Source organism: Chinchilla lanigera, unplaced genomic scaffold (genome assembly GCF_000276665.1).
Source record: "Chinchilla lanigera isolate Chin_1 unplaced genomic scaffold, ChiLan1.0 scaffold00057, whole genome shotgun sequence".
In the NCBI taxonomy this organism is placed as follows: domain Eukaryota; kingdom Metazoa; phylum Chordata; class Mammalia; order Rodentia; family Chinchillidae; genus Chinchilla; species Chinchilla lanigera.
Window position 1 is genome coordinate 9,438,524 of NW_004955458.1, and position 23,921 is coordinate 9,462,444.

The following is a 23,921-nucleotide window of genomic DNA, read 5'->3' on the forward strand; positions in this document are numbered from 1 at the left end:
CATACACGGTGGAGTGATGAAATCCTACCATTTTCATGGGTAGACCTGCAGGTCATTATGTTAAGTGAAATAAGCCAATTTCAGAAAGACAGGACCATATGATCTCCGTCATACATGGACTCCAAAAATGTTGATTTCATGGAAACTGAGCATAGAATGGCATATCAGAGGCTGTGGGGCAGGAGGGTTGAGGCGGGGTGGTCAGTGTGTGTTAAGTGATCGTTCAGAGTTGAGAAGAAGTTGTGGTGTGCTGTGGCACTAGAGTGATTGTAGAGAGTGATAACATTATATTTTAAAAGCTAGAAGGGATTTTGAAACCTTTTTCCACAAAGAAATGATAAATATTTCAGGAGATATGTTTACCCTGATTTAAGCATTACACAGTATGTACTTGTATCAGAATATCACATGGTTCCTATACATATGTGCAACGTTTTTATGTATCAGTTAAAAAAGTAAATTTAAATTTTAAAAAAACCTAATGTGATGCATCAACCACAGTTATAAAATGTAATTGGTTGGAAAGGTACAGTTCACATGGCAGAGAAGCTGAGGCTCCTAAGAATGAATCCAATCAATTAAGTAGGACCTTTTATAAGAAAAAGTTAAAACATTCATTGAAAGACATTAATTAAAACCCAAATAATGGAAACATATGCTGTATCTGTAGAACAGAAGACTCAGTATTGTAACAGTGGCAGTTCTTCCAAATTAATCTGAAAGTTTAATACAATTCCAATAAAAATCTGTAGTTTTTTTGTGAAACATGATAGTCTGATTTTGAAGTTCATATGAAAAAACAGATGTTCATAGATCACTGAGGCAGTAAGAATGTCAGGCTGGAGTAACTTGCCCTAATCAGTATCAAGATTAAAGTAATTACAACACTGTGAAATTGGCACAGTGACAAAGGAATAAAGTAGTAGAAATGTGGTGTTTCTTTACAGAGAAAGCAAATCAGATGTCAGAGTATCTGGTTTAAACCTCAAAGAAGAGTCTTAAAAGTTTTTAGAGAGTGATGTTATTTATTTATTTATTTATTTATTTATTTATTTATTTATTTATTGCGCTAGAGTATGAACTTAAGCCCTCATACACGCTAGAAAGTACTCTACCACTGACAGTGACAGTGGTTGTTTTTCAGCCAAGTGTAATTTTTGAAAGCAGCCGTAAAAGACTTTGTGCCTCAGTTCTTTCATTCTAACATATGTTAAATTCCACCCTGCATAACTTTCAGTTGCATAACCCATGCAATGGATTAGGAGTACTGATACATAGATAATTCTGCATACCTACTTTAAGGAATTAAATTATTCATGAACATTCGTATGAATTACAAGGTTTTGTTAGTTTGATGCCTTTGCTTTTGCTGTTTTCGTGTAGAACTGTGGGCTTTTATTCTTGTAACGCCATATGTGGTAATCTCAGAAACATAGCAATGGTGGTCACCTGAAAAATCTGTATTATTACACGTGAATTTTAAACATGTCATTCACCTTTACTTTTAATTTTGTTTGTAATTGAACCTGGTTAAATGTAGGAAAATGCCCTAGCAGATTTTGCTATTGTAAGAGAAACAGTGACATTGTTCTTATTTTGTGGGTAAAGAAACGTACTTTCAAGGATTTTTGAAATTTGGCTATATAGTAATTATTTTTAGCAGCTTTGCAAACCCTTAATAACAAATCTTGCTTCCTTCAAAAATCAAAATATGTAAAATAATCATACTATATTTGTAAGTTTCTAGTAAGGAGCCATGTTTTATATTTCTTTTTTACCATTGTATTTCTAAACTTATTTTAATGATTCTTATAATTTTTGTTCAATTGACAATTTTTGTTCAATTGACAAGTATTTTCTTGGATATTTATCGCTTGCATGCTTTGTAAAGTATACTACAGATTATTTTAATTTCTATGTGTCTAAGTAATACAAAAATAAATAATACTTTATACAAATGATATATTTTTCTTACAAACTAAGTGACATTACAATTATTCTCATTAATCCTTTGAAGTAGACATGATCTTTAATATGAAATGAAACATCAAAAAATGATAGATCTTCTGCTGTTCGTGTCATTCTTGATTTTTTTTTTAACCAATTTCTGTTCTTTTCTAGGTATTTGGTAGATAGTCGCTGGTTCAAACAGTGGAAAAAATATGTTGGCTTTGACAGCTGGGACAAATACCAGATGGGAGATCAGAATGTGTATCCTGGGCCCATTGATAACTCTGGACTTCTCAAAGGTCATTGTTGTCTTCCTTCAGTCAAGTAGTAATGTGCTAAATTTTAGTGTATTAACGTCAGTGGTGTAATATGAGAACTATTAAATTTATGACATGTCTTTGCATTATACATTCAACCTAATGAATTCAGATTATTCTATCATGATTAGCTGTTGTTGTCAGGCAGAAAATAGTAGCTGTTGTTATTGAGCAAAAAGAAAGCAGTTGATCCCTGAGAAATGGAAAACAAAGGAGGTGGGTCCTCTGGTTACTTTCTCCTTACTGTAGTCAAAAACTTCACAAGACATAGCAAAGGAAGGAAGAACCCGCGCAGACCCTGGCAATGTCCCTTTGTTGAAAAGACAAAATCAGATCCAGAGAGACCAAACAGGAATAAACAGCTCTAAAGACCTAGAGATCCACAGAGGTCTTTGAGTCTTTTACTGACTACTGATCAGTGTATGCGTGCAATGAAGCTGCCCAGTGCAGGGAAAGAACTATCCAAAAGAATTGGAGGGAATACTCATCAGGCTTATCGACAGTGAGGAATCATTTGTGTTCCCAGAAGTCCAGTGGAAACTTCATAATTCACAGTATACACTACTGAGAATGGTTTTGCCCCTCATTTTCATGCCCTGCTAACTTGAAAGCATCAAATAATTTAACTATTTCTAAGTATTTAGCTGAATTTTAGAACAAAAAGATCTCATAGGAATACATTAATGTCCAGCATCCAGCAACATAATACTTGTAATGTCTTGAATCCCACCAACTGCTGCCAGGAAACTCACCTTTCTGCCATCTAATACAATCGTGGAAGTGATACATCATCTTACTCCCAGATTCTACCTACTGAAAAGGTAGAGGATTATACAAAATGAGGGTCACTAGGGGGCTGATTCGTAGAATTTCAAGGAAACAGGAGAGTATGATGCACAGGGACAGGTATCAATCTTAAAAAAACCTCCACCCACAAAGTGGAAAAAATGAACAAAGAGCAGATGGGACAGATACAAAACAAGTAACAAGATGATAGATCTAAACCCGGCTCTTTAAAAGAAATCCAGCTCTGTGGATAATCATTTTATTTATAAACAACCTAATTAAAATAGAGACTACACCTCTAATCCTAGCACTGAGGAGACTGAGGCAGGAGAATTTCCGTGAGTTTTAGGCCATCCTGGGCTTAGTGAATTCAGGCATCCGAAACCCTGTCTCAAAAAACCAGAAAAAATAAAAGTTAAAAAAACAGAGACTATAAGATTGGATAAAAAGGTCAGTCTGTCCGCTGTTGTAAGAAACCTTCTTTACTTGTAAAGACACAGATAGATTAAAAGTAAAAGATGGAAAAATATGCCATGCATGGCAAGCAGAGCTCTAAAGCCCCCAATGACACTCTGAAATAATTCTCTCCTCTTTGAGTGGATGGAACCTCGGGCTAGGATGAGTTGTCACCCCCTTGATTATAAGACAGAAGGGAGATTATCCCAGGGAACTTTATCTGTTCACATATACTCCCTAAAAGTGGAAAATTCTCTTTGGTGGAAGGTCAGAATCAAAGCATAAAAAAATGACCAAACATAGCACCATTTGTTTGAGGATGGAAGGGGCGATCTGAGACTCCTGTAGGCAACCTGTAGGAGAGGCCTCAGACTTACCCTAGTTAGGAAAGGGACACTGCCCTTGCAGCCAGCGGTCACTACATTCTGCCAACAGCCTGAGTAGGCCTGGGAGCAGATTCCTTCCCAGACCCTTTAGATAAGAGCCCAGCACAGCTGACATCCTGACTTTGGCCTTATACAACCCAAGCACAGAACCCACCTGAGCCCATGTGACCTGCTGGCCCGGAGACCTGTGAGATAATAAATAGTATTATTTGAAACTACTATCGCGATTTGTTACGATGTGCTAGAAAAGTTATGCTAACACTATAAAAGAAAACTGGAACAGCCCTATTAATACCAGTTGGAGAACAAAAATACAGTACAGAGGTAGAATTGGTTCATAATGCTAAATGGTGTGGGACATTTCACCAAGAGAATATAGTTACCCTGAATATGAGGGTACCTAAAGACATAATTTAAGTATGTAAAGAGGGATGATATCGAGATAAATAGGAGGTCCCAACCCTTATTAGTAGCCCCACAATAGCAGTGATACAGGAACCAGAATGCCTTTGTGGGAAGTCTAGGCTCCAGTTAAGAATATACAGTATTCAAAATGAGCAGAAAACTGAGATCCCCTGAAACAAGTAAGACGAGCAGTTCTGTTCTACCTACATCAGCCTCTCCTGCAAGCTGGTATCGCTTAGCTGAAGAGAAATTGTCCCAGCCCAGGATGTCTCCCTTTAGGAGGAAAAGGGGGAGAGCAAGCACTGAACTTCCCAGCTTTTCAGCCCGCTCTGCTGGGGGCCAATGCCTGTTTCCCTGTGTAGAAAGTGCTCAGTGGAACCAGGGTAGTTCTGTTGCCTGTCAGCAATTAATAAGAGGAAAGGGGTGGTTGTTGCTATAGCCAGAAGTCTTTGTGAGACTGAGAAAGGGCTTAGAACCCACTGCCTGCCTTCCAGGAGGGACAGAGAGGAGTGGGACGCCATCCACCGTCTTGGCCTTTGACGTAGTGGGGAGGCCGGTTTCTGTCTTCTTTCACTGTGCCTGACTGATCTGGCATAGTTTGCACCCCTTAGAATAAGTTGCAAACGAAGAAAAAGGAATGAGCGGCCTGCTGCAGGTGCCGGAGCCCTGCGGCATCGGAAGGAGGTGTAGAACCTGAGACCCGTCTTCCCAGGGAAGAGGAGTGCAGCAGCCTTCAGTTCCTTCAGTGCGTTGCTTTAAGGACCGATTTCTGCTCCCTCTCATCCAGGGTGCTGATGGGGCTGACGTAGTTTGCTAGGTACAGGTAAGAAGGAAGGAAGGGGCAGAGATGACTTGATGTATCCAGCACAGCTCTGCAAGATAGGAGGCTCAGCCTTCAAAGTCACCACCGCACGGAGTGAGAGGAGGAGAGGGCGTTTCCAGGGTGCTGGCGTGTGGTGTGGCAGTCAGACACTGGGGGAGGAGAGATACGGGCTCCTGGAAAAATAGAAACCAATGGATTCCTGTAATCTGCGCGCCCAAGGCCAGAAAAGACATCCATGAAAGGCTCTCAGAAGCCTTCCCAGGATCTCCAGCCAGTTGATTGGGAAAGTTATTTCAGTGTCAGAGCCAGTTCGTAAAGATCAGGCAGGGTCCTGGTTTCTTAAGCTGCCTCAAACACCAGTGTAAAGATACAAGGAACATAAAGAATCAGGAAAACATGACACAAGCAAAGGGAATTTGCAGAATGGACCTTAAAGAAATGAAGATTACGAACTGCCTGACAGAGAATTCAGAGTAATCGTCTTAAACTGAGTGAGTTACAAGAAAACATAGGCAACAAAATCAGGAACATGAAAATTAACAGAACAAAAATATCACCCAAATGATAGAATGAAAGTATCACCCAAATGATAGAAATTATAAAGAAACCAAACACTTGGCTGAACAGTATAAGTGAAAAATTCTCTAGCGTTCTTCAACAGCAGATAATCAAGTGGAAGAATCGGTAAACTTAATAAAGTGAGATCACGCAGTTATCCAATCAGAGGAACAAAAAGAATGGTAAAAAAGAAAGAAAGCCTAAAGAATTTATGGACACCATCAAGTGAACGAGTATGAGCAATATTGATATTCCAGAAGGAGGAAAAACAGTAAGATAGGAAGCATATGGAAAGAAATGGTCAAACTTCCCAAATCTGGGAAGGAGTGTAGATGTTCACAGTAATAAAGCCTAAAGAATGGAATGATACTGGTAATCAGCTTAACCTGATTAACATTTCTAGGACACTCTACTGAAAAACAACAATAAAATTTCTTTTCAGATATATAGGCAAAATAGTTATCAAGGTAGACTATATTCTTGGCCATAATACTTGTCTCCAGAAAGTTAAAACATGCAAGTCATTCACAATGTGTTCCCTTACCACAATGGGATGAAACCCACTTCGAAGAAATATAAAGCCCAAAGGAAGAGCTTGGTAAAAGATTTGAACAAACTCTTTAGCAAAGAAGATAAGCGTATTTAATGAGTTCTCAAAAAAAGCTTTGGAGAGGTTCAGATAACATGCTAGGCCTTAGCAGTAGCAGTGAAATGAAGATTAAAACCACAATGAAGGAGATTGGGGATATGTCTCAGTGGTAGAGTGCAATTTACCAGAGTACCCAGTTAATCAGTTACTGGTTATTTAACCAAGAGAAATTAAATAATTTATTCATGTGAAAAATAATACATGAGTGTTTGTACCGTGTTACTTGTAAAGCATAAAATTATGAGCCTCCCAAATGGCCATCGACACCTGGATGAAAAATGAAATATGTCTATCTAGAAAATCTTACTCAGCAATTAAAAATGGACTGTTGATAAAGTCACTGATGAGTTTCAGAATAATTATATACCATGAGTGAAACCAAAAAAGAGAACGTACACTTTTTATATGTAATTCTAAAACATGCAACTTCATCTGTAGTAACAAAAAGTAGTACAACTTGTGAACCATCCCAGTATTCCACAAGGCCCAAGACCTGGATCCCTCGCCAAGTCTAAAATGATGGTAGTTGTTCAAATGTGGTTTTAATTTTATGATTTCTAGTTAAACTAAAAAATATTGTGCAAGGTAGGCCAGAGAGCTAGAAGCAATTTCCGGTGTCACAGTTATATGAGAAGCCTAATCTGGGGCTCAGTTACTATCTGGTCATTTGAATTTTCTGAGTTAGTCTTAACTGACATGGAAAGCAAACCTTCTGGGTTCCGTGGCCACTGTTACCATGTGAGGGGTCTGTGATGCTCAAGATATTTGACAAACACTTTCCTGTCAAGTATCTTGGTCAACAGGTACATCTTCAGATTTTCTAAGGAAAAGTTAATAGCGAAAAATAGACTTTCCATTTGACCTAGCTGTACCTATTCTGAGTTTCTCTGAAAGAGTTAAAGACATTTTTCACATATATATAATGATAAATGTGTATGTACATTTGTATATATAGTTGTGTATGTACATAATGTACACACACATTTGTATATCTCCTATCTCCATGTTTGGAGCAGCACCATTCATGATACAGCCAAATTTTGCAAGTGACCTGTATGTCCATGAGCAGATGAAAGGATGAATCAAATGTGGTGTGTATGTGTATATAGGGAGTAATCAGCCATAAAGGACAAAATTGAGTCATTTGTAGGAAAACAGATACGTCTTGAGACCATACTGCTAAGTGAAATAAATGAGACACAGGTTGCACATGGCACGATTTCTTTTGTATGAGAAATCCAACACAGAAATAATTTAAAAAGCAAAATAAAAGGCAAATGATAGAAAAGAGGGTAGACTTTTTGGAGATGAAAGGGGAGCAGCGGGTGGGAAGGGCAAGTAGAAATGATGAAGGTGTGCCTTTATGTGGCCGTTCCCAAGATGAGCGTAATCATTGTGTATTGCTAACTGCTTGTTGACTGGTGGTGCACGCTGAAGGTCTTTCAAAGTTTATTTGAAATATGTAGGGGACATTGTTTTCTTAGAATGAATTATTTTAAATACTTGTTTTCACAAGTATAAGTAATGTTAATGGGTACAGCCAAAGTATGCCGAGGTTATTTCTTACCTATCAAATGTATTTTTCCTTCTGTAGATGGTGATGCCCAGTCACTTAAGGAGCATCTTATTGATGAGTTGGATTACATACTGTTGCCAACCGAGGGCTGGAATAAACTTGTGAGCTGGTACACATTGATGGAAGGTCAGGAACCAATAGCACGAAAGGTACGTGGATGTAAATATGATTGCATATAAGGACTAGATTTCCTGAATAGTTAAAATCTTCTTAAGTCAAAGAACTGTGAAGTCCCGGCACTTATCTTGAAAAAAAAAAAAAAAAAAAGCCAACCAAAATGTGACTGTACACTGTATAACATAATAGTGACAGCGACGACGACAGTTAACATTACATAGGTTTGTTATACGCCAGTCACTATTCTAAAGGCATTGGGTGGTATTACTAGTAATGAAACTACCTGTGTGTGTCCATAAGTCAGTGTTAAATTTGAACAAGGGCCCGATTATATCTGCTGCTCTTTATTCATGGCACTATCACATCATTATAATTCAGTTAAACAATGTAACTGTCGCCTCTAATTCTGCAGAGTAAGAATTTGTGAATATTTCTCTGTCTTATTTCAAATGTATGTGCTGGTGATCGTAGTAATCAGGTAAATATAACTCTGTACCTTGTTTTTTATAAGCTTCTTGTAGTTACAATTTTCATAACCATCAATTTCAGTGGTTATTTTTTATGCAAACATTTTTAATGAAGGTAGGAGACCTTATGTAAATATATAATCTACATGATCATAATAACATTGACTTACAAACTTAATTTTTTTGCTGTGATACTATAGTTTTCAAGCTTTGGTAAAACTAGTATGGTCTTTAAAAATAGTTTGAGGACAAACTCATTTTTAAAAAGGAACAGCTTGTTAATATACTGCTTTGGAAGTCCTAAGGTATAATTATAGTAGTAGTATCTGAGTCATAATGATAATGCTCTTAGTAATGTAAGATGTTACTGGAGAGAAGGGAAAAACTCTGAATCCCAATCTTGTGAGTTTTGAAATAATCTTGATGTTTGGCTTTCTTTGATCTTATAATAAATTCATGACAGTTTGGTTATCAGGTTCTTTCCAGAAAAATAGCTACTTGTAATTCAGAAAGTTGATCCTCATTTTTTTTAATGATACTTATTTAAAAAATATACTTCTCAATATAAGTTATAATGAGGGTTTTTTTAATTTTTTATTTATTTTATCGTACTCGTTTCTTTTCCTGCTCTGTTATCTGTTCTATTTGCCTTTATTTCCTGGTGCATAAATGAGGCATACAGCTTACCTCAGTGTTACCAACCCACCAGTGATTAGTATGTCCTTAACGTAAGTTATTTTAGGATCGTTGAGTCCCAGAGCTGAAATTTCTGATGGATAAGAATGTTTGATTTCTAGATTTTTCTACCTAAGTATAGCAACCACAAATCTTACAAAATTAAATACTGGTAAGTTATTACTTTCTTAATCTTAAAGAAAATCAGCACAAGAGGTTTAACGCACATCTTGTTAGTTACTTATTTATTAGTTTTCTGACTAGGTAAATCAGGTTTGTTAACAAAAGGAGAGGTACAGGCAGGTGTTACCTCTTTTAGAAATTTGTAACAAACATGAGTAAGAGAACATGTATGACAAAGTGTAGAAAGTCGGGTGGATTATACAGTAAATCCTGGATAAATGATTCTGTTTTTGAGCTGAAACAAATTTCCCTTCAAGAGAAAGGTGGGTCTGAAAAGCCTGTAATGTGTCAGCTGGTGAGCACATCCAGCCCATTTGGAGCCTCCCTCTCGCCGTATTTGTCTAATGTATCACATATCAGGCTGATTACTATTTTCAGAAACAGTATTCATGACTGACATCCTACAGTTAACCTTTAGAAGATCAAAAGGAAATACACTTACTGAGAAGGTGACCCGAATATATAAATGTTCTCTGTCCATATGTTATTGCTTGCATGTTGAACGGCTTTTATTGTCCATTTGTTTCTTAGAATTACTAAGTACGCATGTAAAGGTCAGGCAAAGTCATTTTAGATGAAACTAACATATCGGTTACGGAGCCGTCGCTGAGCATTTTGGCAGCACTAATTTGGAGTTACCATTTGAAAAGATTTTAACATACAGACTGAGAATAAGGCCGTTACTATATCACATTGCATACAGTTTTGTGAGGATGGTTCTGTTTGGGGTTACTGTTAAATGCTAGAGGTCTGTATGTTTAATCAGATGTTTTTATATATAAATTATACATACTACATATAGAGAAAAATATGTAATCATTTTTAGGTTTAACTGTTGAATCATGAAGATTGAGTATATTCATTATTTATAGGGTACCAAGTGTCTTTAGATCAGTAGAATTCTTTTCCAAACTGTCAGTTGTTTTAAATCATGATTATTCATATTCTGTTAAATACTGTAATATACACAAACATTTCTTCCTTTAAAATTTTCAGCTGGGTGTGGTGGCGCACACCTGTAATCCCAGCACTCAGGAGGCTGAGGCAGGAGGATCGTTGCGAGTTTGAGGCCAATGTGGGCTACAAAGTGAGCTCAAGGCCAACCTGAACTGCATAGCGAGACCCTGTCTCAGAAAGAAAACAATAAATAAATAAAACAAAAATTTCAACTTTCCAGTGTTCTGTATTATATTTGCATGTTAAACAGGTTATAGTAGTTAATTGTCTTCCGTTGGAGATCTGCAGTTGTTTTTAAGCCTACTTAGATAAATACATTACTGTGAAAATGAAATGCCACTAATTTGTCTTTATTTCACTTTTTAGGTGGTTGAACAGGGTATGTTTGTAAAACACTGCAAAGTAGAAGTCTATCTCACAGAATTGAAGCTCTGTGAAAATGGAAACATGAACAATGTTGTAACTCGAAGATTTAGCAAAGCTGACACAATAGGTAATGCAAAATCTTGTCGTTTTCAACCATTTTTTTTTATATATACTACTGGCTTAAAGACTGTATTAAAGCTTTTATTATAAACATTAGATCCTCTACCTTGATGTGTTAGCTTATAATTGAATTATTGTTTCTGTTTTGCATTTATTAAATAAGTGTAGCATTTTGCTGTTTTGCTTTTTAAAAAATCAGTAGTCATTGTTTTAATTTAGTACAGTATGTGAAAAATAAGTGCCATGTTCATAACAAAATATAAAGTAGAACTTTAAAAATTTGCTTAAGTAAAATCTAGTGAAGTAGCAGGGAATATGGGGAATATGGCAATTGGTTTTTTTCTTTTTTCTCTGATTTTACTGTTTTGGACTTTAAATACAACTAAGTAGCTAAATCAGCAAACTTTGCATCATGACACATTGTGTTTTTTTTTTTTGTCAATAAGTTAGAGAATCATAGTCTCAAATATCAGTGGACCTAATTGCCTCTGCAGCTTTATATAATATGCATATTTTAAAAATACATATTTGTATTCCTTTTGAAAGCATGTTTTAGGTTAAAATTAAGAATGTATTAAACAGGTTTTAAAATTACAATAAAAATTAGAGTACTTTTGTTAAACACAAATCAAAATAAATAATATGTAAGATAATTAATTTCAAGTACAATTTTTATAAAATAAAGTTAATCTTGGAAAATGCACATGGATATTGAAGAAGGTCACATAACATCCAGAATTCAGCGTGGAAGAAAGATTAATAAATTTATGAATGACAGTATTGTGTAAGATTCTTATCTGATTCAGTTATTAAGAGCACTGTGATTAAATGTAAATGAAAATATTTCTGAATTTCACAAGTACATTTAGCGTTTACCACTTACCCATTTCACAGCAGAAAACTTCTTTCAGTCTGTATTTTTTATTAAACTGTTCCATCTTTGAAAAACCTTATGCTTGATTAATCCTAATATTTTCTCCAAATAAAATACTATGTTATTATCTTTTTATTTTCTGTCTTTATTTTGCTAGGAGATGTATAAGTTCAAGGTTCAATTTCAGTAAACTTGTGCGGTGTCATCTTAAATTGATGTTTAAAGAGTTAGGATTTCTGTGTACAAATGTCATTTCATTGTAATTGTTATTATGGACAAATTGCTTTATATTGGATTTTCAGATTTTTTAACATATGTAAGAAAGTAAAACACCAGTACATACTTTTTAAAAGCTGGAAATTTTCAGTGTATGAAAATTGTATTGATAATGTGTATACTGAGAATCTTCAAATCTAACAAGATTAGTTTGTTAAAATTAATTCAAAGACTAATCTGTGAGATTTGTAGCTGGTTGGAATATAAGTGAGAAGCAACCTCATAAAATAGTTGATGACATTTTCTAGTTATTTTTAAGGTTTGATATTTTCTTTTCTTTTTATCTCATTTTAATAAGACACACACACACATATATAAAATATATATGCATGTATATCAGCAACTATTTTTTTTTTGAAATTCAAAACCAGTATACTGGCGTTTTCATCTTAAGTATCAAGTAGGAATTTGTTGAGGAGAAATGTAATTTATAAGGATTCTGCTGTAAAAAGTTGGTGATCTAGCATAGATTTTAGTTAACATAGTTTAAATATTCTCTTTTAAGTACTACATGCATTGAATATATACCTTAAAATTGTATAGGAACTGAATTTTTTGTATAACTACAAATTTTTACTAATCAGTGTTTTTCAAACTGGGTTGTTACCTCATGACTGATTAAACAGTTTTGAGGATTAAAGAGAGTTTAATAGAAAATAGCAGTACAAAATATCATTTGCTATGTATGTCTATTGAGTTACGATTTCTTGCTGTAAGTTTTAAAAGTTTATATGAGAGTACTTTGTAGTTCAGGCTGGCCTTGAACTCAGTGTGTAATCCAGGCTGACCTCAAACTTGTGGCAGTCTTCCTGCCTCAGCCTCCTGAGTGCTAGGATTATAGGTATGTGCCACCATTCTTGCTTGAGAATTTTACTTTGTAAGCAAAAGATTTTGCAAAAATTAAAATGAACGAAGTTATAGAGGCTTCATGGTTATAGTTATCGAACAATTCAGTGGTTATTGAACATTTAGTATATTTTAAGCACTTTACACAAATGCTCTTATTTGAATCTCAATAACCCTTTGGTCACATAGATGATGAAGCTTAGATTTACAGTCTACCTCAGTTCACCTTGGTGCAAATGGGGGACCTAACATGTTAATTCCACATCCAGGGCTCTTCTGTTCCAGAATCTTATCTCTTAACTTCTCCCTTGCACAGTTCATGCATGCTAAAGTAGTATTAATTTTAGTTATTAGTTGGATTAATTTGTTTTTCTGAACGATGTGAGTTTTGAAACAAAGCATTTGTTTCAAATTCTAAGAACTAAAGATAGATGTTTCTCATTGTAGTTGTTTTGTAAACCTTGATTTAAAATGTTCAAAAATCTATGCCCATAAAATATAGCTACATAAATTATTATATAAACAATTAGAAAATAGAAATTCCTGGTTTTGTTATTACTAAGTTAATAAGATGTTATTTTTGGTGCTAGTACTGTTACATTTTACTACCTTATAGTAAAAATGACAGTAGCCTTAGGCAGGAACCAAATAATATGCCATATCAGAGCAAAGGTGCTTGTCTTTGAATATTTTATTCCCTAAATTAACATTTTGGTATTGACCATGTTCCAGTAAGACAAATAAAATTCAGTTTTATTTTTTGAAGCCTAACCACTGAAACAGTTTTTGTTCTAAAAGTTCTTGAAAAACGTTTTGTTTATAAACTTTATTAATAAAAGTGGTTGACATTTTCACTAACCCTACTAGAAATATTTTCTATATAATTTTATTTTTACTATCTTACTAATGTTTTTCTACTTCTATATGCTTTTCATTAACTGGCTAAATGGGTTAGATTCATATATGGAAAAGAAACAAATACTTTCAGTCCCTTGCAATGGTCTGCACCACCAGTGCCCACCGCTCTGTCCTAGCCTGCCGTCTGGTACTGCACTTGCCAGTCGGAGTCCCTGCAGCTTGCTTCCCAGTCTGCTCCCATCCTGTCTTGTGCCGCGTACCTCGGTGCTGCCATCCCGTGATGCCCCTTTTCCGGTCTCTGATGACCTCCCCACTGCCAAGTCCAGTAGTAATTTAGGAGTCTTTCATTTTCTCATCTTGCCAGCAGAATTTAACACAGTAAATCACTTTCCTGTCTAGAAATGCTTCTCTCTCAAGTGGCTCCCTGGGCCCCGTTTCTCACTGGCTCTTCCTTGTCAGAGTTCTCCGTAAGGTACTCTTTATTTTGGTGGTCTCAGAACATTAGGATCTCCATGTTCAGGCCTTGGGTCTTCTGTCTTTTCTTGATGATTTCGTCTTTTCTCCTGGCTTTAAATATTCTCTTTAATGTTGATGTCTTTTAAATTGCTGTGCCCTACCCAGAACTAACCCTAATTCCAGGTTGAACCATGCAGTGCCTTCACTTGAACATGTGTAAGCATGCCAGGATAATTACCACCCAGACCCGCTGCCCTGTCATCCTTACCCATCTCAGTAACGCTACTTCTTCCAGTTGCTTACGCCAGAGAACTTGGTATCATTCTGGTACCTTTATTTCTCACCCTACTTGTGATCTAGCAGCCTGTCTCCTTCGCAGTTTCTTTTGAACCTGTTCTGACACTGAACACCGCTTCCGCTTCTGCCACCTGTTTGAATTGCTACAGGACCTCATCGCTTGTCCTTAGCCCTCTACTCATAGTCTGTTCTGCATTAGCCACGAAGGTGAACGCTTACGGTGCCAGTCACTTGTGTCCTAGCTCCTCAGGGGATTCCCCTTCACTCAGAATAAAATTAGAGTACTGCGCTAGCTCATAAATTCTACATAATCCTACAAAAGTACCTTTATGGTCTCACGTCTTAACTTATACTTACACCACATTGATGTGCCGTGCTAGTCTAAAATATGCCAATTATATCCCCACCTCAAAGCCTTTGTATTGCTGTTTCTTCAGCCTGTAATGTTCTTCTTCAGAGAACAATTTCAAATTTGAATGAAAATGAAATTTCCATACATATATATGTATATACCATGTTATTTACATACATATCTATGTGACTTATTAGAAAATATGTGTAGAAGAAATAACAGAATGGTAACTGAGTATTTCTTGGTAGAAATTTTATTTACACTACCAATGCTTTATGCACTTTTGATGTGAGCAAAAACTATTTCTGAATCAGGAAAAATTATTCATTTTTGTAGAAAGTCAAAAACAACTCCCCTCTTTGGCTTCCGCCTCGCCCCTACTTCCTCGGGAATAGTCAGTTCCTTGGTCTGTGGTGCTATTTACATGGTGTGTCCATGTTAGCAACTTACCACAATATATTGATGAAATGTTTTTCTGTATTTGTGTTCTACTATAATAAAAAGAACAACAACAAAAACATAACCCTGCTGAGATAGAAAGCAACACTGACAGCTTACCTTACGTGAATGTCCTGGTTAATGTGCTTTAATTTTTGCTGTATGCTGTCGGACGTACTACTAATTTAATGCCCTAATCAAAATCTAGCTGATGATAAGAATATTACAGAATTTAACTGCAAAGTAGTATATAAACAGAACATGAGACTAAACATTAGGTTAAATTTGTGTACAACAAGTATATCATTTTAAATTTCTTCAGAGAACACATTATTTGATATTTTATAAATAATACTTTTCCCATAACAAACTCAAGTGTTCTCACATTTAAAAGTATTTTATATTTCTTCATACATCATGAAGTATTTTGTTTATAATTTCCTTGAGTCTGTTAGGTAAGATATTGACTAGAATTAGATATGATTGTGTTGTGTTATCTAATATTTATTTGTAATATGTAAAATTTTTTTAACTGTAGATACCAAAACTTAATTACATTTGCACTCTCAAATACATAAATAATCCTGTGTCTAATTTTATATCAGTTAAGCTACTTATATTTTTAAAAAGAACCTTTTGCACTACATAATTTGATTTAGAAATAAAGCTTAAATAATTGACTTAGAAAATATAGTTTTACCTTGAATATAAGAAATTTTGACTAATACAGACATCAGACCAGGCACTGTTTTTTTCATTTGTCCATGTATTCTAATTAGTTGTTCAAAACTATACATTGTTTACTATAAATTATTCTTGAACTGGTTATATTATAAATACAATATTTTCCATCTGTAGCATCATTTAATCATACTTTAATTTGTAAATCCTATTACATTCTCAGCAAATATATTAATTTTATAATATGTTCAAAGCTAAAGTTCATCCTGACATTGTATTTTAGTGTAATGCAATTGAGTACTTACCTTTTGAGGTCTTAAATTCTCCAAGTAAGTATCTGTCAGTTACTTATTATTTACCTTTAAAAACACAGCTGATCTTTAAAAACTATTTTTGTTTGTTTTTAATGAATTTTTGCATATTCATCTATTCTTGCTATTCCATCCGTATTTTAAATTCAGAATTTTTACTCTGGTAAACATTTCTCTCTTGGTGGTTTATTTCTAAAATTTTGTATTTATATATCTTTCCTCCTTAAATCTAGATACAATTGAAAAGGAAATAAGAAAGATCTTCAATATTCCTGATGAGAAGGAGACCAGATTGTGGAATAAATACATGAGTAATACATTTGAACCACTGAATAAACCAGACAGCACCATTCAGGATGCTGGCTTATACCAAGGACAGGTATTGTTTAGCAATAAGTTTCTTTCAAGCATATTGCACGTGAAGCTGCTGTGACTCTCAGACTTTAATGACTGTCCTTCAGTACATAGTGGGTTCTCCTGTCTCTGGCTTCCTCTAACTCATTCTCTAGCCCTGCTGCTCAGTGACAGTAGTTTCTGATTTCCTCATTGAGCTTGAAAAATAATGTACTTTTTAAGAAAAAATTATTTTCAATGTAAAACAAAATGTAGTATTACGAGTTTGCAGACTGCAGAAGAAGGACAACATGATACATACTTTCCTTTCCGCACGCCTGAAGCCTCTGTTGTAACTGTGCCTGCCACTGTAGTAGCATGGAAACCAGCCGCAGACGGTATGTAAACAAAGGGAATGGTTGTGGAGTACTTTTCCAGCGGGCGTTAGGCTAAGTGGACTCCGCCTGCCCCCGAGGGCGTATATTAAATCCCAGTTGGTCTGTCGGTGTGATAGACTCCAAAGAAATGAGTGAATTGAGAAATGAAGATGTTCAGTTAAAATCAGGAACAAGTTCTACCTTCTAAATGTCTCTTCAATTAATCTGTTACGTTCTCAACCCCTATCCTTCAGTTCTCCAATCTCTCATGTGTCTGCTTAGTCTTATTTGTGCCAAAATATTCATTTTAAAGTATAAACCTGATTTTTTCCACCTCTTTCCTGGCTCCTTAAAATCCAGGCCGTGACCTGCAAGTCACGGTTTCCCCTCCCGCAGAGTCTTCCAGCATCTTTAGTTTGTTCTTGTCTTGTGGCTTACGCTCTAGCAGGCCTGAGCAGAGCTGCACTGTAGTTCTCCGTGTGCACTTTGCAGTTCCACAGCACTGCTTTGGCATCATTCATCTGCCTGATGTGCTCTTACTCCCAATCCCCGCACCCGTGCAGCAGAAACTTCTTCGAAACATCCAGATGTTCACATTACCCATCCCGTCTCATCAGGTGGAGGCTGGATCAGTGTTCCTCCTCCGGAGTCTCATCCAGGTGTGCCACCGTCTCTTCAGCCTTTCCTCTTTTCCTCAGTGTCCACTGGTTTTTTCTGCTTTTAGGAAAGATTACTGCCTTTACTCCCGTACTGACGTATGAGTATGTCCTCTGATTATTCTTTATATACTTTACTTGTTTGTGTATTATACTTAGTTTGACTATAAGATTCTTGTTTCGGCTAAACAGTGTGGGTTTTTTGTTTTATTTTGTTTTGTTTAATTTTTAGTACCTAACAGAATGTCTGATGATCCAGTCAGTGTATGGAAGTTTTTGTTTTGTTCCATTTTATTTAAAGCTTATTATTAACATCATATTGATACTAAACTAAGTTATGAAAAAATCCAAAGAAATGGAGAGAAATTAGTTTTTAGTGAATGTCTAGTACATATCAAGTGTTGTACTTGACTATTAAAAAAACTGGTTTTTAGGATTACACTTAAAAGAGGTACCTAACTGAAGCAGAAGTGAGGCCCTTGGAATTTCAGCAGTGAGCCGGCACACCCCTAACTAGGCAGCCTCTCTTTCTGTTTTCCACTACACATAAGCCTCTCTCCTTAGGTACCATCCACTAGAACTTGAGGTTGTTGAGTAAAATTTGAAGTTATATAGACGTTTGCTTTAAATCCAGTGATCCTACACAGTGGACTGTCCTCCCTGCCCACGTACGTTAGCACACTGAGGCTTAGCCAGGCTCACGGCACATACACCTCTCCCCCAGCTCGTAGTTTGAAGCTGAGGGAAAGGATCACAAGCTTGAGACCAGATTGGGCGGCTTACTAACGTCCCGTCTCAGGATAACGTAGAAGAGGACTGCGGGTGTAGCTCAGCACTAGAGCACTCGCCTAGCAGGTGTGAGGCCCTCAGTTCGACCCTCTGTACTGCAAAACAAAACAAAATTGAGGGTTAGAGAAATTAAATAATTTGATGTTCTTGATAGGTAATAATGTAGCAGACTGAAAATAAGAGAATAAACTAGTTAAAGATTAAATATCTCCAGCGATCTTTTGATCTTTGGGATAGGAATGTTTCAGAGAATACGCATTAAGTGTTCAGATTTTATACCAGTTTTTTTCTGACTAAAGTAAATGCTATGTTGCACTGTTTAAAAAAATAAAAGTAACCCTCATTAGAAATCAAGAAAAAGATATTATTGAAGCATTTGCCTCCCAAAATGGAAGACTTTCTCTCACTTTTGTGTCTTAATTTAAATTTAGAAAATTTTCTAACATTATTTTCAACTTGAAGTGCAGTTGTAAATACAAGTAAAATTTTATTCAGAAAATGATATATTTGAAAAAATGATACATTTGAATAAAGGAGTGAATTTTAACTTTCCTAATGGGCTTTTAACATTATAATTCAAGACTGCAAAAATACGGAATTTCAAATATAAGCGTGGGTTACAAACCAAGATGTTGTTTTCTGTAGCTAAAAGTTCTTTTCTGTAAATGGTTTAAGTGTTTCAAATTGCAACGTTCATGTGTGTGCATGTATATAGTTTATGTGTCGCTATAGGTACGAACTGCAATAAAGCAAAGCCTTCCTCAGAAGTTGTAAATTACCAAATTCTATGTTACCAATCTTTTTAAAAAACTATATTGTAACAGTGATTAGAAATGGAAGCAATGATCCATAGCAAAAACTAGAAGGCTTCTCTTTATTCTGGAAGATGCAGGAGGGTTAAGTGTTTTACCAAGCTAACTGCTGATTAAGCGTCTGTTTGCGCAGTCCTGTGTCACAGGCTGCCGATACAAATAGAAACATTTCCCTCAGACTTGGGGAACTGAACAGTCTTTTACTTGCTTTAGACTTTTTTGAAGTTATAAAACTGATGGGTCTGTTTAACCTTCTGACCTGCTCACTGTCACAGCTGACTACCTCCATTTGAAGTCTTCTTGTGTCTTTTGCCCAGCTTCGGAAACAAAATGCAGTTACCGCTTCACTTGCTCTTTTGTCTTGTAATAATCACAGAATTACTTTGAAAAACACCCTTTATTGTGTTATATTTGCAGGTGTTAGTGATAGAACAGAAAAATGAAGATGGAACGTGGCCCAGGGGTCCTTCTGCTCCGAAGTAAGTGCTCCCACTTCCGTGGCTATTGCATGGTGTTAAAGCTTTTGACTTGAGGTAGAAATCCAGAGTGACAGAGGAACCTAAACGAGTACTGCAAGTGTGCGCATTCTTCATGGTGCAGCGTGTATTCTCAGAGAAGTTACCTGACTTCATACTTAAACTAATGCGGTGTGTAACAACTTGAAAAGCTTCCACTTCAGGTCTTTTAGAATAAGGTATAGTGCAAGTAAACGTTATCAATGAGAAAGTGCATTGTTGTAGTCAAATCACTAAACATTTTGTTTCATTTTTTTGGAAGTATTTCTATGATTTTTTATTTAAAGCACCTGTGAAGGAAGTCTTTAAGAAATGCATCTGATGTGGAAGTAATTTTTTTGTATTTAAATAAATTTTTTAGAATATAAAAGCAGGTAGTATCTGGATTATTAAGAGTTGCTTTACGTGGTAAATAGAGGGGAAATACGCATCTTGTAGAGTTTTAGAGCTGTCAGATCCACACTTCATTCCCAAACACACTTCATGATAGTTGTGTTGAATGGTATGGTGCATGCGTCCTGTCAGTCTGTGGAGGCTGCAAGGCTGATCTGTAATCAGATACATTAATAATACTGCTTCGGGAAATACACAGCCAAGTAAGAGAAAGGGAAACGCTAAGGAACCTCAGATCAGTTCAAATTAGGTTGCTGTCAAATGAATTGTGAAAAAAATCTAAAGGTCACAAAGCTTTGGAATATTGAATTTTTGATGAGGGCTTATAAAAGTGTTTTGAAATATTTTAAATAATCATTTTAATTAATAATGTAGATGATAACAGTTATTTTTTAAAAAAAACTATGCTTCTTGTCTTTAAAACTGAAAGCTAAAATGTACCTTCAATAAGTGATTCTCTAGCTTTATCCTATGTGAAGTTTTCTGTTTAAATTTGTCACAGAAGGCACCTAAATATGTTAATTACATAGAGATAATTTTTACCCTTACTTAGGTGGACCTAGTAGAAGGGTAGAACTTGGTTTAAAAATAGAACTTTAAATAAACAGATGTTAAAAGCATATGGATTGAATTATGTGGATTTCATAGCTGATGAAGACTTGGAAGTTAGGAATATTTTCTTGGTGAATATTCAAGTCTTTAGGTCAGAACTACTTTTTTTTTTTAAACTTCTGTTTAGAATGCTGTATACTTCCCATATGTTTAAATAATTTTTGAAATTATAACGTTACCTATTGCTTAATATAAAAATACAATGAGTTCCAAGGATCAAGAATCTTTTCTACATAAAATTACTGATTTTCACCAGAATATTTCTGTTATCTTGTCCTCTATCTACTAATCCTGTCTGTCTGTCTGCCTGCCTGCCTGCTTGCCTATCTATGTATCTACCTACCTACCTACCTACCTACCTGAGATGAGGTCTCACTGTGTTGCTTGGGCTGGCTTCAGACTCCTGGGCTTGCTTGATCCCCCTGCCTCAATCCCCCAAGTAGATGGGACTCTAGGCATACATCACCATACCAGACCCAATACCATTTTTATTTTCTCAAACAACTATAATACCTGCTTTGGGTAAAAGAAAAAAACAATTACTTATATAATTCCTAACACATCATACACATGCAGTGTATATTGGTGAATAAAAGTACAATGTTAGTTTTTAAAAAAACCTGTTTGGATCCAGGGATATGGCCCAGCGGCACAAGTGCCTGCCTGGCAAGTACAAGGTCCCGAATTCGATTCCTGGCATCAAAAATGAAAATTTTTTTAAAAGAAAGTACAGCGTTAGAAATATGCAGTACAATTAAAAGTCGTATTGTCTGCTAAATCTGTTAGTTTAAGAAGCACCCCAAATATGAAAGCATAAAAGTGTACATTCACTATAAAATAGAAGAAATGCTTTATAGCAGTAGGTCTCATATTGCCAAATGTTAGCTTAAGAGAATATTTTAAAAATTTTGATATTTGCATATATGTATTTAAAAAGACTCAGAAGACTAAAAGACAGTTTTCTTCACTTGATAAAGCTTCTATACCCAGCTTCTGGAGTAAAATATAATGCATTTTATTGCAAAATTTTTAACACAATCTGAGTGTATAAGATAAGAGATAGAATTCATCATCTGCATATAATATAATATAGTCATCAACATGAAAAGTAAAAACAATCAGGTCAACAGTCTCTCTTCATAGAGGAGCACATAAACATTTTGTGGGCCATAGTCTCTGTAATGCAGCGTGAAAGCGCCGTAGAAATTACGGAGCAAGTGGGTGTGGCTGTGCTCATTGACACACGAGTGATAAGCAGGCCAAACACTTGGACCCGGCCTGCGAGCTACAGGTTTCTGACTGTGGCTGTGTACTCCATAGTAAGCCACCTAGAAAATTACCTAATGGGACCTAACCGGAGCATGAGTAAAACCTTCACGGGAAAAATTCTAATTTTATTATGATACAGAAGGGCACATAGCAGATAGCTAATGTAGTAATGCCTATATTCTCTAAATCCATTCTGTCAGGCCAAGCTTGGTGGCGCACACCTGTAATCCCAGCACTCTGGAGGCTGAGGCAGGAGGATTGTAGCAAGTTTGAGGCCAGCCTGGGCTACAGAGTGAGCTCAATGCCAGCCTAAACCGCATAGCGAAACCCTGTCTCAAAAAGACCAAAAAAAAAAAAAAATCCATTGTATCAGTTTCCCCTGCAAAATTGTATTTTTGGGGGCAGAAGGTGACAAATTCATTCTTAAATTAGACCAATATGGGGTTAAGTCAGATTTGACAAAGTGGAGGAAAGAAGAAATAATTGATCTACTGGATATTGAGAATTCCTACAGAGCTATAGTAATAAAAACATTAATATGCTACCAGAACAAAAGGGCGTATAGACTAAAGTAAACTAGTGAGCTCAGATAGAAATGTGTATTGGATACTGTGATAGCTGATGATATGTACCACGGGGCAGTGAAGTTGTTTAAAGCAGATAAATGCTAAGGCTTTATTAGAATAATTAGATTTTTGGAGATAAAAGTTTACTCTAGAGTTACGTAAGGACCCAAATAAGAAATGTAAAGCTTTAAAGGTAATAGAAGAAATTTTGTAGAATGTCTGTATCATAAAGATCATAGAACACGTGAAAATTTGATTTGATTATATAAAAGTTAAAGATATTTGTTGAAAGAACAGTACACAAAGTTAAAAACGAATAGGAATTTTGGTATATTAAAACTTAAAAGGGAATAATTACAATATATAAAAACAATTATAAATTAACAGAAAAACAAATTGTGTAGCTTTAAAAATTAGACAAAAGGTATGAATAGTCTAAATAAGATTAAGTGCTGACAGGCAGGTGGGGAAATTTATAAACTCATATAATCAGAAAAAATGAAAATTTAAAACATTGCTGATAATGTGTTGAGCAGGATGTAGAAACCCTACATATGGGTGATGGATGCATAGCTGATATTGCCAGCTTCTCTAAATTTGTCACTATTTATTTAAATTAGGCGTTCTTAACCCTTCCCACCCAGTACTCAGAAGAAGTCTTTGTGTGTCCTGAGGGCAATGTAGTCTTCGTGCTGTGTGGTTTGCAGTAGGAGAAAATTGGGTACGGCCTAACTAAATACCCGTCATGAGTAGTCAGTGGGATTTAGAATTCAGTACTTTTTTTGTGTTTATGTAACAGAACACATTACATAAAAAGTCACTTAATACAGAAAAAGCACAGTCACGTAGTACAGAAAAAGGAGAGAAATAAGAGTAGAGATTAAAGGAGAAATAATACAAAATTTGAGGAAATATCACTTTAATGTATATTTCATATAGTTGAAGCCAGGATACAGATTGTTTCTGAATGAATGTCGGGTTCAAATAAAAACAGGAGGACTGTTTGTGTATTCATTGAAGTCGTGTAAGTATGTGTAACAAGTAGTTTCAGTACCAGCAGAGAGAATGTAATTTTTGTTTTTAATATGAAGCTTCAAGATGTAGCTTCTAAAAATACTCTTTAAGAAATTGTGATATCTATTAGAAGAAAACTCCTGGCCCTCAGAAGGTGTGAGGTAGTTCTAATAAACATCACTAACCTGGGTTGCGTCTGTTATGCATACCGTGTAGCACACAGCCATTATCTTAACTAAAGTGTCACAAGTTAAGGAAAAACAAAGTTGTAGTAAGGCGATAGAGGAATCACCTATAGTACAGTAAAACAGAGTTTCCTGGGCCCCATCCCCAGCACTTCCGATTCAGTGGATCTGGGTGTTGCTCATTTCCAATAAGCTCATATTTCATCCAATGGGGTTGGCC

The 23,921-nt window shown here is 35.7% G+C and overlaps 1 protein-coding gene across 1 annotated transcript in view; it reads left to right on the forward strand.

Moving 5' to 3' along the window:
* Positions 1-2,121: 2,121 nt before the first annotated feature.
* Positions 2,122-23,921, forward strand: part of Usp15 (ubiquitin specific peptidase 15) — a gene marked incomplete at its 5' end in the record, with an annotated part of 93,009 nt that continues 71,209 nt past the window's right edge. Inside the window, 5 exon segments of the mRNA XM_013520992.1 lie at positions 2,122-2,249; positions 7,925-8,055; positions 10,672-10,798; positions 16,414-16,559; positions 19,565-19,626. Coding sequence (XP_013376446.1) covers positions 2,122-2,249; positions 7,925-8,055; positions 10,672-10,798; positions 16,414-16,559; positions 19,565-19,626 — 594 coding nt within the window.